The sequence below is a fragment of the Cervus canadensis genome, chromosome 5 (genome assembly GCF_019320065.1).
Source record: "Cervus canadensis isolate Bull #8, Minnesota chromosome 5, ASM1932006v1, whole genome shotgun sequence".
NCBI classification, from domain to species: Eukaryota; Metazoa; Chordata; class Mammalia; order Artiodactyla; family Cervidae; genus Cervus; species Cervus canadensis.
The window spans coordinates 74409154-74424535 of NC_057390.1; the positions used below are offsets into that span (position 1 = coordinate 74409154).

The 15382-nt window shown below is 47.4% G+C and overlaps 1 protein-coding gene across 1 annotated transcript; it reads right to left on the reverse strand.

The window, feature by feature from the left end:
• Positions 1-307: 307 nt before the first annotated feature.
• On the reverse strand, positions 308-8115 carry LOC122442031 (b(0,+)-type amino acid transporter 1-like). The gene is made up of 6 exons (XM_043469302.1): positions 7363-8115; positions 4944-5077; positions 4649-4778; positions 3253-3377; positions 1697-1781; positions 308-1185 (listed from the first exon to the last, which is right to left on the reverse strand). The coding sequence occupies exons 1-6, from the start codon at positions 8113-8115 to the stop codon at positions 952-954; spliced, it is 1461 nt and encodes a 486-aa protein (XP_043325237.1). The 3' UTR covers positions 308-951.
• Positions 8116-15382: the final 7267 nt, after the last annotated feature.

Sequence of the window (15382 nt, forward strand, 5' to 3'; positions counted from 1 at the left end):
TGGGCCCCCTGCATTGGGAGTGTGGAGTCTTAGCCACTGGACCACCAGGGAAGTCCCCTGGGACCTGTTCTAACTTTTCTTCCTTTCTTTGAGAAATTTGACTGTCCTTCCTTATACCCAAACCAAATAAAACCCCTCTTTCCCAAGGACATGCCTCTTGCTTCTTTCTCTGTTCAAGCAAGTTAGCAGTTTTAAACATTAGCTGAAGAATTGTGTCTTCTGGAACAAGGTTGTCAGAACCAGAGCTTTTCTAGTTGTAATAAATAAGAATCCATTCAAACCCACTTGAGCCAAAATTTATTTATTATAAGGTATCAAGTTGTTCCAGACAATCAAAAGGCAGGTTTTCCCAGTTCTTGGGGACCACATAATTTCTCAACACCATCTCACTATGTATCTCCATCATCCTTCCTTTTTGACCAGGCCACACACGTATCATGTGGGATCTTAGTTCCCCAATATCAGGGATCGAACTCATGCCCTCTGTGTTGTTAGTGCAGAGTCTTAACCATTGGAATGCCAGGGAAGTCCCATCTTCTTCATTCTTCTCTCCATGGTGGCTTTCTCTGCTTCTCTACCCACATCATGGAAGATGCCAAGGTTTACAATTCCTTAGCTCAAGCAACCCTCAGAATTCTAATCTCAAAATTTCAAAAGAAGGGCACATGTTTCAAGTTGTCCACCTGAAATATCAAATAACTGTGACCCAGAGAGACAGTCATGTAATTCCAGCATGACTGTAAGATCCACCTGTGAAGATGGAGCATCTCTTACAGAAAAGGAGAATGCTGTCCTGGGCAGATAACCCCAAACTCCACATCACCTGCGTCATGGCACTTTAGGAACTTATTAGGATTATGTATAGTCAACCTACAGAGAAGCTGGCCAGGCCTCTTGTGTGCAGATAGAGGTGTCTACAGCAACAAGGGCAATGCCAACCTGTACAGTCCTTCAGTCAGCATTCTTCATGGTTGGAGCAGCTTCCATGAGCAGCTGGAGATGCAGGGTGACCACCTGCAAACACTTGGGCTGGTACCGGAAGTAGACAAACAGGAAATAGACCGGGAAGCCACTGAGCAGGAACAGGAAGACATACAGGAACTCTGGCTGGGGATGGGCCATGATGGGCGCCAGCACCAGGTAGACAGATGCAAGGACCATGGTGGCAGGGATGATGATGGGGACCTGCAGGGACGGAGGGACCTGGATGATGAAGACATGCCTGGGAGGTGGCACAGGGCGCCTGCGGTCTGTTCCTTCTGCCTGCCCACCTTCCTGCTGCTTCCACCTGCCACCGACTCCTCTCTTCCAGAACCTACCATAACAACTTGTCAGGCCAAGGGAGACACCTGCTGGGCTACAGAGGCCCCTTCCAGGAAGCAGAGTCTTTGGTACCCAGCCTGATCCTCTCTGTTATGTGAGTCTCGCTGGGTGCTTGCATCCTCTCTCTGTTCAACTCCTACCGTTCTCCCCCAGTGTCCTCCAGAGGAGAAAGGCATCCCCAGCAAGGAGAGTCAATCTCTTGTGATCCAACTGTCCCTTATCCCCCAGGACACACAGAAATTCCCTCCCAAATACAAGAGTGTTGACCACTTTCTTTCTTCCTCTGGGCCCCAAGTGAGGCCGTGGTCCAACCACCTGCATCATGCAACAGCTTATAGTTGGAAAAGAAGCCCATGTATGTCCTGAAATCTACCTTGTAAGGTCGGGGAAGATTCTTCTTTATCCGTAAGTACAGGAGACAGCTGAAGGTGATTCCGTAGGTGAGCCAGCCAAGGAAGCTGAAAGGCAAGTGTGAGCCACTCGTTAACAGGCCCCACCACGGTGGGGTTGGCAAGAGGGGCCAGCCTACTAGGTGCAAACCTAGAGCAGAGCTGCAAGCACATCAGAGCCTCTCAGCCACCCCCAGCTCCCCTGATCTGTGCAGCCAAAGGAAAGAAGAATGGAGACTGGGGCACTGAGGACAGGGGTGTACTGGAGGGTCCAGCTGCAGCTTTGTCTTCAGGCAGAAAGGCGCACACGCACAAGCCCACCCGTCCACAAGGCTCCAGATCAGGCCTGCTCTGACTGCCCCTGGCTGGCTGGAGGAGGACAATTTCAAAGGGAGGGAGGACTATCTGTGTTTCCAAAAGAAAGAAGCTGGTGGGACCTCAAGGAAGGCTGTGTTCCCCTCAAGGGCCGCACACTCATAGCAGACTGCGCTGCCTTGGAGTTGGTGATGGGCACCAGAAAAACCTCTGTCCTCTGTGTCTGGTGTAGGTCTGACGTAAACTCCACATAACCTTGGAGGCCATCTCTTGAGGTTGTCCAGATGGGGAGATATGGGGCCCTGGTTGACATGAATCATCCTTGAGTTCTCATCTGTGCCAGGACGTTCTCTGTCGCTCTCCCCTATCTCAGGCTGAAGCCCTTAAGAGACACCACGGATTTGATTTTATCTTCACCATACAATGATTTTTTTCTTTCTCACAGGGAAAGATGAAAAGAAAAACAATATCTGTTACTTAATGTTCTGAAGAAAGGGACATCGAGTACTATATATCCTGTTCCAAAAGATTACTCTTAGGACAACAAAGGAAGAGAACATGTGATTCTTGCAAAATTACTCTGAGAAGTCCTCTGCCCCAGACATCATGCCTGCCTGGTGGGTTAAGAGTCTGCTTGTTGAGAGAAGTTTAAAAATGCCAAGTGGATATCACAATAGCCCATGATTTGTGCCCCATAGAAGGCAATAAAGGGGATCAGAACATCTCCCCACTTTGATGCGACTCCGGAGTGTGCCCACACAGCTTGGCTGTGGGTCTGTCCTGAGTTCAGCAGAGCTCTGTTGGGTCAGATCCAGAACAAAGACCAGCCTACAAAGGGAAAAATGACAGCAAGCCAAAGGCAACGAGTCATGTGAGTGAAGCCTGAATATTTTTACACTGTCCTGGAGACAGAGTAAAGGGACCAAAAAAAAGAAAGAAAATGATAAAGACAACACAAGACTTTATTTTTTGGTGAAAACTGGTCTCATTGAATTTATGGAAACAGGGCAAGAGAGGAGGGTATTATGTTTAATTTTGGAAACTTAATTGGGAGAGAATGGTTAAAACAGTGTGTGTGTGTGTGTGTGTGTGTGTGTGTGTGTGTGTGTGTCATAGGGGCTTCTGGAAATGTGCATGTACATAAGAGTATATATGTGTGCATGTCTGTGAATGAGTATACATAGGGGCCATGAGATACTCAGCCTGAGGGGGCAGTCTCACTTGCCTCAAGAAGTTCACGATGGTGTTGAAGTTTCCTGAGATGACCAGGATCAAAGCCATTGCTGTGGTGAACATCAGGGCTGGAGTTGGCGTGAGGCGATGCACATGAACCATGGACAGAAGTTGGGGCTGGGGAGCAAAGTCAGGTGTCAGGTAACCTCCAGTGGAGCCCCAGTGGGGGTCTGTCCCCAGAAACTCCCACCCTCTTCTCCTGCCAAACTCCCTCAGGACACCAAGGTACCCAACCAGATAGTCCCCAATTCCCATGACTTCTTTCCAGATGTAGGTCACTGGGGATCGCCTGGAGTGACCAGACTCAGGGGGCAGGTTTGGGGTGGGGGCAATCCCTCCAGACCATCCAAGACCCTGTAGCTTAGGATGTGGGGTTGCAGTGTGGAGAGATGTAGCAAGTGCCTGGCTAACCAAAGCTTTTGACTTTCTATTGCTCCACCTGAAGACAGAAAGAGGGACCAGGAAGGGAAGGCTGAGGAGGAGAGGGGAGAGGTCGGGCCGGGTGTGGGTGGAACATGGAAAGGGATACTGGGTTACAGGGTAGACCGTGTTATCCTTCAGCAAATGCTCAGTCCCCTGCTCTCTGCCTCTATGGAAGAAATATATTAATAGTTTCCAGCCACTGATTTGAGCTTGCCAATGAACTGTGAGCAGGAGAGACCCACCAGAAGCTCTAAATATGTCTGTGTGGTTTGGCCCGGTCTCTTGAACCCCTGCCACCTGCCATGCAAAAACATGCCCCAGGAGCCCCTATGGCCTGGGTCCCAGGATTAGAACAGACTCGCAGTCAGAGTGAGAAGATGTGAACACAAGCCCTGGCCTGCAGCCGAGCCACTCTGACCCTTTAACTCATGAGCAACATGGAATGTCTGTTGTCCTAAGCCTCTGGAATTAGGGGCTGTCTCCTGGACAGCATTACTGCAGCAAAAACTGACAGAGTGACAGAGAGTCCCCCAGGCATGGGGGGCCCAGAGGGTACACACTGGCTCCTGGGGCTCCTCCCCACTGCCCTGGTACCACTGTTGAACAAAGATGTCCTTGTTACCTACAAACCTCTACAGTGTGACCCAGCACGGTGATCTCCCAGAACCTGGAGGTAAAAGGACTAGAGTGTAAGTGGAGAGGTAGGGAATATGTGAGCCCTACTCTCAGCAGAAAAGAGGGCTATGTCTTTCAAGGAAGCCCTGGTTTGGGCTAAATGCTGATCTCCGGGAGGAGAAAGCTTAGCTGGCTGTCCTTAGAGGTATGTCCCCCCACAGTTCCTTGGTTCCTGCATCACTGTTGTCCATATGAGATCAACAGTTTTTAAAAGGCTAATTTTTAAACTCTATATTCTATATTCTCCTGCTGCCCCCATCACCTTGCCCAGCACACACCCCATGTCTCACCAGGTGGCCCTCTCTAGCAGCCACATAGGACACACGGCTTCCGCTGAAGAACGACCCATTGGCAGAGCCAAACGATGAGAGGGCGACAGCCAAGGGCACCAGCCAGGCCCAGGCCCCCAGAACCTGGTTCCTAGGACAACAGAGAAATCAAGGGAAGGATCTCCAGCAGCAACCTGGAAGACAGCCTCAAGGCCACATCAGAAACAGCCTGCAAACCCAGGGGCAAGTTGGAATACTCTTGGGGGATTATCCTTCCCCAGCACGGGGCTGTGAACAGCTCACGTGACTCACTCACCCCCAGCTCACAGCCATCGCGTCGGTGGAAAGGATCTCACTGGGCGAGAGGACTAGCAGGTAGCTGACATTGGCCAGCATGTACAGGCCGGTGACCAGGGGGATGGTGATCATCAGGGCCCACACCAGGTTCTGCTGCAGAGTTGGGGAGAAGAGGCCATGTGTTAGCCCAGGAGGTCCTTCCCAGGGTCTCCGAGCAAGCTCAGGAGTGCAGCGCCGAGCTGATCCTGGCCCCAGAGCACACGCCAGGCCAGGGGGCATTGGCCGCGTGTCCCTCCTTCATGAACTTAGAGTCCCACGGCATGGACAGGCCAACTGACAGGTGTGCTAGGAGGCCGTGAGGAGGACTCACAGTCAGAGTGGTGGAGGTACAGTGGAGGGTGGGCACCCGGGGATGGGGGGGGAGCCATCGTCAGAGTTTCTGGAACAAGCAGGGCCTTATGCTGGGTTCTTCTTGAAGAATGGAGATTCTGGCAGGTGGGAAGCAGGGAGGGGCATTCCCAGCAGGGACACCCACAGAGCAAGGGGTGCAGAGAAGAGGCAGGAAAGTTAAAGATCTCCACAGTCAGATGGTCCCTCCAGCCTGTATTCCAGGACCCACCGTGCCCACTCTGCCTATTCTCTGGGTCCCCAGGACACAGGCCCAGACTGAGGGCCATTCCATCCAGGGGTTCTCTTCTGACCCTCAGTCTCCTAGAGAGGAAACTGGGAATCACTGGGGATCTGTGAACTGGGACTCCCCGCTGTCCTGCCTCTCTGCAGGGTATGAGGATCAGCAAAGCGGAAGGGAAAGGAAGGGCCTGGACACGGGGACTGTGGGCACTGGGACTGGTTTGCATTGTAAGAGCCTCAGCACCTAGCTGGCCCGGGTCACCCCCAAAAGTGTATTCAGCACGCATGCAATAAAAATTGAATGCATGAAAAGTAGGCGAAATCAGAGTGCTCCCTCCCACTCCGTACCCCTACTTCTGGACATCATTCTGGAGCCAGGAGCAAATGGAGGGAAAGGGCCTCCCTCAAACTTGACCCAGCATTTCCCTAGGCTCGGACTAGCCCTGCATCAACTTAGACTCCTGCCTAAATTTAGACTCCACAATAAGAACACATTTCAAAGCGGGAGAAGCATGTCCAGGGCACTCCCGGGTCTCCTGGAGGGCTTTCTCCAGAGGTCTTTTGGTTGACCTTGGGAAGAGCAGGCAAGCATTGATGAATGTACAACCCCTCCCTTCAGTACCAAAAGTACAATAGAACATCACATTGCTATTCCTGACATGTGAAACAATACAGAGAAGCCACCCTTCCTCACTAAGACATAAGGAGCTCTCTTTCAGACTTGGGATGGGGCTGTCCCTGTGTGGGCTGCACCAGTGTTGCAGGCAGACCTCCTCCCCACCCCTAGAAAGGACACTCCTTCATTCAAGCATCTACCCCTGATGCACATATCTTCTGTTCTCCAATATGATATAAAAGGCAGTTTCTATGGGGCTCTGTAATAACCTAGAGAAATGGGTGAGATGTGGGAGGAGCTCAAGAGGGAGGGGACATATGTACACCTATAGCTAATTCATAGGTGTATGTATGACAGAAATCAAACCAATACTGTAAAGCAATCATCAATCAATTAAAAATAAACAAATAAAAGAAATATTTAAGACTTTTTAAAAAGTAGTTTCTAAAGCTTTCTGCCAGAGCTGAGATCTGCCTGCAGGAAAGTTTGGAAGTGGGTTTGGGAGGAAGGGCAGGGGGCATGGAGGATGAAGAAATAATCTGGGAGCCCACTTCTGGTCCTTGGGGTCAGCCTGGGTGCTGAGCCGGTCCTCAGATATTCCCCCAGACCCCTCGTAAAGTCCAAAGTTTCCCACTGCCTCGCAAGAGCCCTGCAGACCAACCCCCTCCCAAAGCAATGACTAGCCAGCCCCAGGCTCACAGGTGGAGTGAGCCAGGCAGGACTGGCTTGTTCTTCTGTCCCAGCCCTGAAGCTATGTCCTGTAGTGGGCTCCCATGCTTCAGCAAATATGACTTACATATCTATTACAATGTTCCAGAGAGAACAACCCAGGAGAGGGAAACCTGAGTCATCAAGCACAGCTCCTTACAAGGGGTCTGACTTCCAAGTCACTCCCCCTTTCTAAACCTCAGTTTTCCCACATGAAAAATGGGATGATAATGTCTACCTTCCAGGAAAGCAAAATGAGCCCATGGATAGGAAACAATAAAGTTCCCCCCTTACTTGAGAAGCTATTATTCATATAATTACATAAACTAATCAGGAAAGACATTGGGCTGGCACTTTAGTCCCATGAGTATAGAAAGGCAGCCCCTCTTTTCAGCTGATTTCTCATAGTCTTCGCTCAAATAACAATTACCAGAACTACTAATGTTTGGAGATTTCAGCCCCTGAAGCAGTGTAGCGGACTCACGTTTGAATTCTTGAGCTCCTCCGTCACCTGGTTGAGGCTATTCCAGCCATCAAAGGACCACAGGCACTGGTAGAAGGCCATGCTGATGTGCCCGGCCTGCTGGGACGTGTTGTGGAAGGCGGACAGGAGGGCTTCAGTACGGCCTCGGCCCTGGCCCAGGACCACAGCACCGCCCCCCACGATGACCAGCAAGGAGAGCACTTGGGTGGTCGTGCACACGTTCATCAGCGTGGCGGTCATCCGCGAGCTCCAGCAGTTGACCAGCATCAGCAGCAGGATGCAGGTGGCAGCCACCACCTTGAGCATGGCCTGGGGCAGCGAGGAGCAGCCTGGGTAAAAGGGGACCAGGACGTACTCGGCAAAGCTCAGTGAGATGGCCGCGATGGTGGCCGGTCTGCCCACCAGCACAAACATGTAGATGACCAGGAAGGCGGGTAAGGAGCCAAAAGTTCGTAGGATGTAGGTATATTCCCCTCCAGATTCAGGAACCAGAGTCCCCAGTTCAGCATAGCACAGGGCACCCAGTGTGGCCAGAAGGCCACAGACTGCCCAGACCACAAGGCTGGCCCCAGGGCTGCCCATGTAGACCAAGACGCCCTGTGGTGCCATGAAGATGCCGGAGCCGATCATAGAGCCTGCAGTCAAGGACACGGCACTCCACAGGCCCATGTCCCTTCTCAGCCTCAGCCCCTCATCCCCCGCCTCCTGCTCAGCCACCCCCTCATCACCATCTCCTTGCTGACTTCTCTTCATCCCGGAGCTTCAACAGTCACTGCAGCTAACTGAGCAGAAGCAGATGCTCTGATACCTATCAGGCTCATGGGCTTCCTGCAGGAGTTAATGATTACAGAGCCTGGAGGAATCTGAGCCAGGGACCAGAGAGCCAGAACACAGCTTTCAGAGGGGACCACGCTTCTCCTGATCTCCCAGCCCTTGTCCAGCCAGAACCCAGGACAGGGAGGTTGCAGGAGCTGTTCACTGATGCAGCTCAGGAAAAGTTAAGGAAAGAGGTTTTAATAGGAATCCCTGATGCCCAATTCCACAGCAACATGTCTGTGGAATCACAGTCGGCTGAATGCTCCGTGCCAACGGTATGACTGCTGAGTTACTGCACATCAAGACCCTAAGAAACTTCTGGAATACTTTTATCAGCCAAACAATATAATCCCAGCTTTATTCAGATTCCAAGAAAAATGGCATGAGTCCTGTTCTAAAGCAGAATGCAAATGTTTAAAGAAGAGGATCCAAATAGTTTGAGAGAGAACTTGTTCCCCTTGCAGGAAGGCAGTAGGTGGTTAAACGTACAGGGTCTAGAGTGGAACCACCTTCATTCAAATCCCAGCTCTAGTTCCTCACAGCTGTGTGACCTGAGACAAGGCCTCTGAACCTCACCCTATTCATCAGTAAACTGATTACAATACCCACTATATAGGGTTACTCTAAGTACCAAATAACTTAAAACCCATTCAAAGTAGCTAGAATAGCGAATGACATGTAGTAAGATTTCCTAACATATTAGCCATCACTATCTGGCTAAGAGTTTCATTAGTTTCCTAAAGATAGATAGACAGATAGATTGATATTTAATTTAACATAATTTTATTGATATATGGATAATCATTTCAAGATACAGTATATAACTTTTTAATTGATCTTCCCTTATATTTTTCAAATCTTGATTTATGAACATTACTGGTATTGTTATGCAGAGTCAATGGAACTCAGTGGTATTTGGGGTAAAGTTGCTGGCATCCAAAGTGGGCAGAGAGGTACTTGCAGTCACCTGAACAGACTGGCCTAGCTCAAGCCAGCCATACGGACTGCTTGGATCTCATGTGCATGTATAATCAACAAAACTCAAGACAGATGCAAAGGGTGTCACTGTCACTGATTCCATCCTGCCTCCTCCCCTTGCTATACCGAAGCCCAAAGGGCAGCAGTCCTCAAAAAATATAGGGCCATCTTCTTCAGAAATAACTCTGGAGAAGGGGCCCTCCAAGATTCAAAAGGAGGTCCTCCAACATCCTTACCCAGTAGGAAGACAAAGAAGAGGAAAAAGAAGCAGATCAGAAAGAAAGTACATAGAAGAATTGATGGAAAGAAGTTAGGAAAGAAGAGAGTCCTGAAGGCTTGGGAAAGGAAACCATCTGCCTTTCTGGTCATAGCTAAATAGTAACCAACATGCCCAGACTTGTCTTTCTCCGGGCACTGCTGCTGGTGGGTATTGCAAAGATTAGCCAACTGCAGAGGGTGAGGATAGTCCACAAGGTCATGGTCACCTTTCACACCACTGGCAATTCTCAGGGTTTCCAAGACCACCCTTAGACCCAATAATTTGCTAGAAGGACTCACAGAATTCACCAAAAGCTTTTACACTCAAGTTATATTTTATTACACCTAAAAGATATAGATTAAAGTCAGCCATGGAGGGGAGGACAAAGGCCAGAACCCGAGGGTCCAAACAGAGCTGCCAGCCCTCCTCGCCCAGTGGAGCAGGATGTTGGTATTCTCTTGCCATCAGTGTTGACAACACACACATCACACTGCCAACCAAGGAGGCTCTCCATGTCCACTCTTTACTGGGGTCCCATCACTTAGACATGGCTGGCTGCTCCTATGGCTGACCTCAGTTTCTAGCCCCTCAGGAGGTCAAGGTGACATTTCATGACTCAAAGATCCCATCCAAAATCACACCCTTAATACTATCTGGTTGGCCCAAGGCCCCGAGGCAATTTTGATCAAGCATGACATTCCAAGGGCTTAGAGATTACCTCCCAGAAGCTGAAAGTAAGGGCCAGACCTCTGTTGGGGCAAGGTTAAATTCTTTGCCACACAGATGTGGTACTTGTGACCTGAAGAACATTATGGGCACATAAATATGGGGTTTTGGGTGGGTTTTCTTTTTTTTTTTGGCTGCACTGGGTCTTTGTTGCAGCCCACAGGTTTCTCTAGTCACTGCACCAGGACTTAGTTGCCCCAAAACATGCAGAATCTTAGTCCCCCAACGAGGAATCCAACTCATATCCTCTGCATTGGAAGATGGATTCTGAACCACTGGACCATGAGGGAAGTCCCTAAATATTGTTTTTAATGACTCACCTCATGTGTCAAGAGAAGAGGCCCTGAATGCCAGACTAAGAAGCTGGGACCAGCCAGGAATGGGAAGGAGACGAGCAGAAGGGAGAGTGGGGAAGAGCCCACCGCAGGGTCTTCTGAGATGGGGAAACTGGAGACTCTGGGGTTCTGTGGGCTTCAGTTAGCAATCTCGGCAGCATTTGCAGAATCTGACACAGTATGTTCTTCAGCTCCAGGGCAGGGTCTGCCTATGAGCAGGGACCCCGCCTGAAGCAGAGCCAAGCTCAGACAGCATCCCTGTGCTGCCACCACAGGTGGAAGGGGTGGCTGATGTGACCCAATTTGAGGCTCAGCAGAACGGACACAGCGAGAGGAAATTCAGCATCAGAGAATCAGATGCTGGTTCTTCTTCATCACTGTGCTCTCAACAAGATCTTCATTAACTCAACTTTCCATCACTAAAATGAGGATGATTCTCCCACGAAAGTGTTCATGAGAATAAGCCCAAATCCCTTGTATCCCACCATCCAGGGGAGATGAATGGAGTTATATTATCAAAAACTCACCATTTCAGGACTTCCCTGATGGTCTAGTGGCTAAGATACCATGCTCCCGATGCAGGGGGCCCAGGTTTGATCCCTGGTCAGGAAACTGGGTCCCCCATGCCACAACCAAAGATCCCACCTGCCATAACAAAGATCAAAGACCCCACATGCTGCAACTTCTCCAGGCCAGAGTACTGGAGTGGGTAGCCTTTCCTTTCTCCAGGGGATCTTCCCAACCCAGGAATTGAACCCAGGTCTCCCACATTGCAGGCGGATTCTTTACCAGCTGAGCCACAAGGGAAGCCCAAGAATACCGGAGTGGGTGGCTCATCCCTTCTCTAGCGGGTCTTCCCAACCCAGGAATCGAACCAGGGTCTCCTGCATTCCAGGTGGATTCTTTACCAACTGAGCTACCAGGGAAGCCCAACTAAGACACAGCACAGCCAGATAAATACATAAAAACACTTTTTAAAAAAGAACCTCACATTTCCTGCTCTTGCCCCAATCATGCCTGATCTCAAGGCCCCTGCCATGTCTCCTCAAGTATATCTGGGACATCACAAGAAATCTCACCTGTGCTCAAAACCAGCCTGCTAACCTCCGTCCATACATGGCATCCACTCCACTCCCCATCCTCCTCCAATCCTGCCTGTCAGTGCCTCATATCAGGGATCAGCAGCTCTTTCTGTAAAAGACCAGATAGTAAGGCATTTAGGGGCTTAAACAAGAAGAAGAAAAAAAAAAAAAAGCTGAATCCTGGTCAGAACAGGAAGCTTTGTGAACTACCTGGCTAAATACTGGTATGCCCCTAGTACCAAACACAGAGCCCTTCTGCAAAAACTAAGAGATTTTGTTGATATCAGCCATTGAAGAAACTCTCCTTCTGATCACTGGCTGCCTACTAAGCTAATAGAACAGAGAACTTAGGGGCCACACACAACCATATAGATATTATAAAATAGTTCATAAAAGTCACTAAACAAGAGCAACTTCTACAAGCAGCACCAAAAAAACCTTTGGAAGGCAATCTGACTTCCAGATTTGCCATATTATAGTATTTAAAATGTCCAGTTTTCAACAATAGCAAATAATGGGGCATGCAAAAAAAAAAAAAAAAAAAACACAAGAAAATATAGCCCATGGATGAAGGCAGCAAAGGCAAGTCATCAATGGAAACTATCCCCAAGGAAGATCAGATATTGGACTTACTAGCCAAAGATGTACATCAGATGTTACATTTTGAGTACATGTCAAGAGCTAAAGGAAACCATGTCTAAAGAATTAAAAGAAACCACAAGATAATGTCTCATGAAACAGAATATCAATAAAGAGAAAGAAATCATAAAAAAGAAAAGTTAAAAGTAGTCCCTCAGGCCAAAATGAAAGGTCACTAGCTAGTAACTCAAATCCCCATGAAGAAATAAAGAACGCTGGTAAAAGTAATAACATAGATAAATGTAAAAATATATATGTTAATATTTTTTTTGTCTTTACATCTTCCTTTTTCCTATCTAATTTAAAAGATAATCTCACACACACACACACACAAAGATAATCACAGATGGTGCTGGGGCACTGGATAGCTACATGAAAAAGAATAAATTTGGATTTGCATTTCATACCATATGCAAAAAAATAACCCAAAATGGATCAAACACCTAAATGTAGGAGCTAAAAGTATAAAACTCTTAGATGGAAACATACTTGTAAATCTTCATGACCTTGGATTAAGCAATGATTTCTTAAATATGCCACCAAAAGTACAAGCTACAAAAGAAAAAAATAAATTAAAATAAATAGGATTTGATCAAAATTTGTGCATCAAAGGACACTATCTTGAAAGTGAAAAGACAACCCACAGAAAGAGAGAAAATATTTTCAAACAGTATATCCAATAAGAGTCAAGACCCAAAATACATAAAGAACTCTTAAAATCCAACAACAAAAGACAACCCATTTTTAAAATGGGTGAAGGATTTGAATACACATTTCTTCAAAGAGGACATTCAAATGGCCATGAAGGACATAAAAGATGTCCAACATCACTAGTCATTAGAAATGCAAATCAAAGCCACAATGAGATACCTGATCACACCTACTAGGATGGCTACAGATAAAAAACAAAAATAAGAAATATTGAGGAGGATGCAGAGAAATTCACACACTCAATACAACTGAATCTTCACACGTTCCTCACATAGGAATATAAAATGGTACAACCTCTGTGGAAATCAGTTTGAAGTTCCTCAAAAATTTAAAGATTAAGTTACCACATGACCCACAAAGTCCATTTCCAGATACATAACCACTAGAATTAAAAAATTATATTCACACAAAAACTTATATATGAATTTTTATAGCAGATTATTCTTTTAGCCAAACAGAAAAAACAACTCAAATGTTTATCAATTGATGAATGAATAAATGAAGTGTGGTATACCCATACAGTAAGAATATGATTCAGCCAAAAAAAGAATGAAATACTAATACATGTTAGTATATTGATAAACCCTGAGAGTATTATGCTAAGTGAAAGAAGCCAGACACAAAAGGCCACAAGAGGAGTCAGACATAAATGCCACTGTGACTGCATTTATATAAATCATCCAGAATAGGTAAATCCATAGGAAGTGGATTATTAGTTACCAGGGACTGAGAAATAACTGCTTTAATGTGAATGAGGCTTCTTTGAGGTGCAATGAGAATATTTTGGAGTTAGATAGTACTGATGACTGTACAATATTATGACTATACTAAACAGTTAAAATGGTTAAAATGGTAAATTTTATATATGGATTTTATCTCAATTTTTTTAGTTAAAAAAAATTAGCTGCTGAGCTTTGGAAGGGGAATATGCAAGTTCAGGGTCCTAAAGCCTGAGTTCTGTTAGCTTTAAGGAAAATCTACCCTGTCTCTCCAACACCAAGCTAGCAGGAAGTCCAGTCTTTTCCTGTGGTTCTCCTCGTCAGTTAGCCACCATGTCCCTGGGCTGTTTACTGCTGTCAGTCTTCTTGTCCATCAGCTTCTCTGCTGGGAGAGTGGAAAAGCAGACCTGCCCCTCGTGGTCAGATGCTGCAGCCAGCGCAGAAGGTAGGAATTGACGCACAGTTTGGGAAAAAGAAACTAGGGACAGAATTAAAGTTTTAAAGATGGGACCAGGGGACTAAGACCTCTTGGATCAAGAGCCCTGTTCCTCAGAGCCACATCACTTTTATTTAGCGTCTTGGCAAGCAGAAAGTATCTGCTGTGCTACGATGAAGTCAACCTCCTCGGTCCCCGGTCATGTCTCCCATTTTATTGATTACTTCAAACTATCTTTGTTATTTTCTTATACAAGGGGTATCACCTAGCTGGAGGTCATAGACCTGCATATGCCTTGGGAAAATATCTTGGTGTGTACATAAGAAGCATTCTGAACTTGCGCTGACCTGGTGTTCCCAGGTTCACATTATGTTTTTCCTTAGCTTAGCAGGGCATGACAACCCCAACTGATCAACCCGATGTACTTTTATTTGGGTTATGCTGTATTGCTATATTTTGCTTTTATTCTTTTCCCATGGTGATTTTCTCATGGTTTAGCCAGAGCAACAGGCAGCTGACTGTTAACCCCTGCGGTCAGACCCTCATAATTACTACAGAGAGCCCTGTCTGCATAACGTACCCGCAAGTACCCAGAAAATGCAGTGCTGTGGATACATGAGTGTTTATAAATGCACACTTTGTATCTAAAATGAACTAAATATTAACACATCCTCTGTGAGGCATTATCTTAACCCCCTCATGAGCTACGGGAAGTAGAGCGTTGGCAGGGCCCTGGAGGTGAGCTGACCCAACAACATCCTGTTTACTGGTGCCGACACTACAGGGCAATATAGACTCCAGGTCTGGAGCTAGCCAGTGACTCCAGCCATGCTGGGTGGTGACTATAGACTCCATGCACATTAGTGAACTCTGGTCTCAACAGAACAGATCAAGACCAAAGTGGCCATGTCAGATGGCCCTTCCAGAGATTTCTCCCTGTTCTGAATTCCAGTACTCTTGCCTGGAAAATCCCATGGACGGAGGAGCCTGGTAGGCTACAGTCCATGGGGTCGCAAAGAGTCAGACTCGACTGAGCGACTTCACTTTCACTTTCTTTCACTTTCCAAACTTCAGTAGCTTCTGTATCCCTTCCATGGCACTTACCACTTTCTCTTTCATTTTCTAAGTGTTTGCCTCCTCTTTTAGCTTCTCCTCTCAGACCCTGATGCTGGGAAAGAATGAAGGTGGGAGGAGAAGGGGACGACAGAGGATGAGATGGTTGGATGGCATCACCAACTCAATGGACATGAGTTTGAGTAAACTCCGGGAGTTGGTGATGGACAGGGAGGCCTCGCATGCTGCAGTCCATGGAGTTGCAA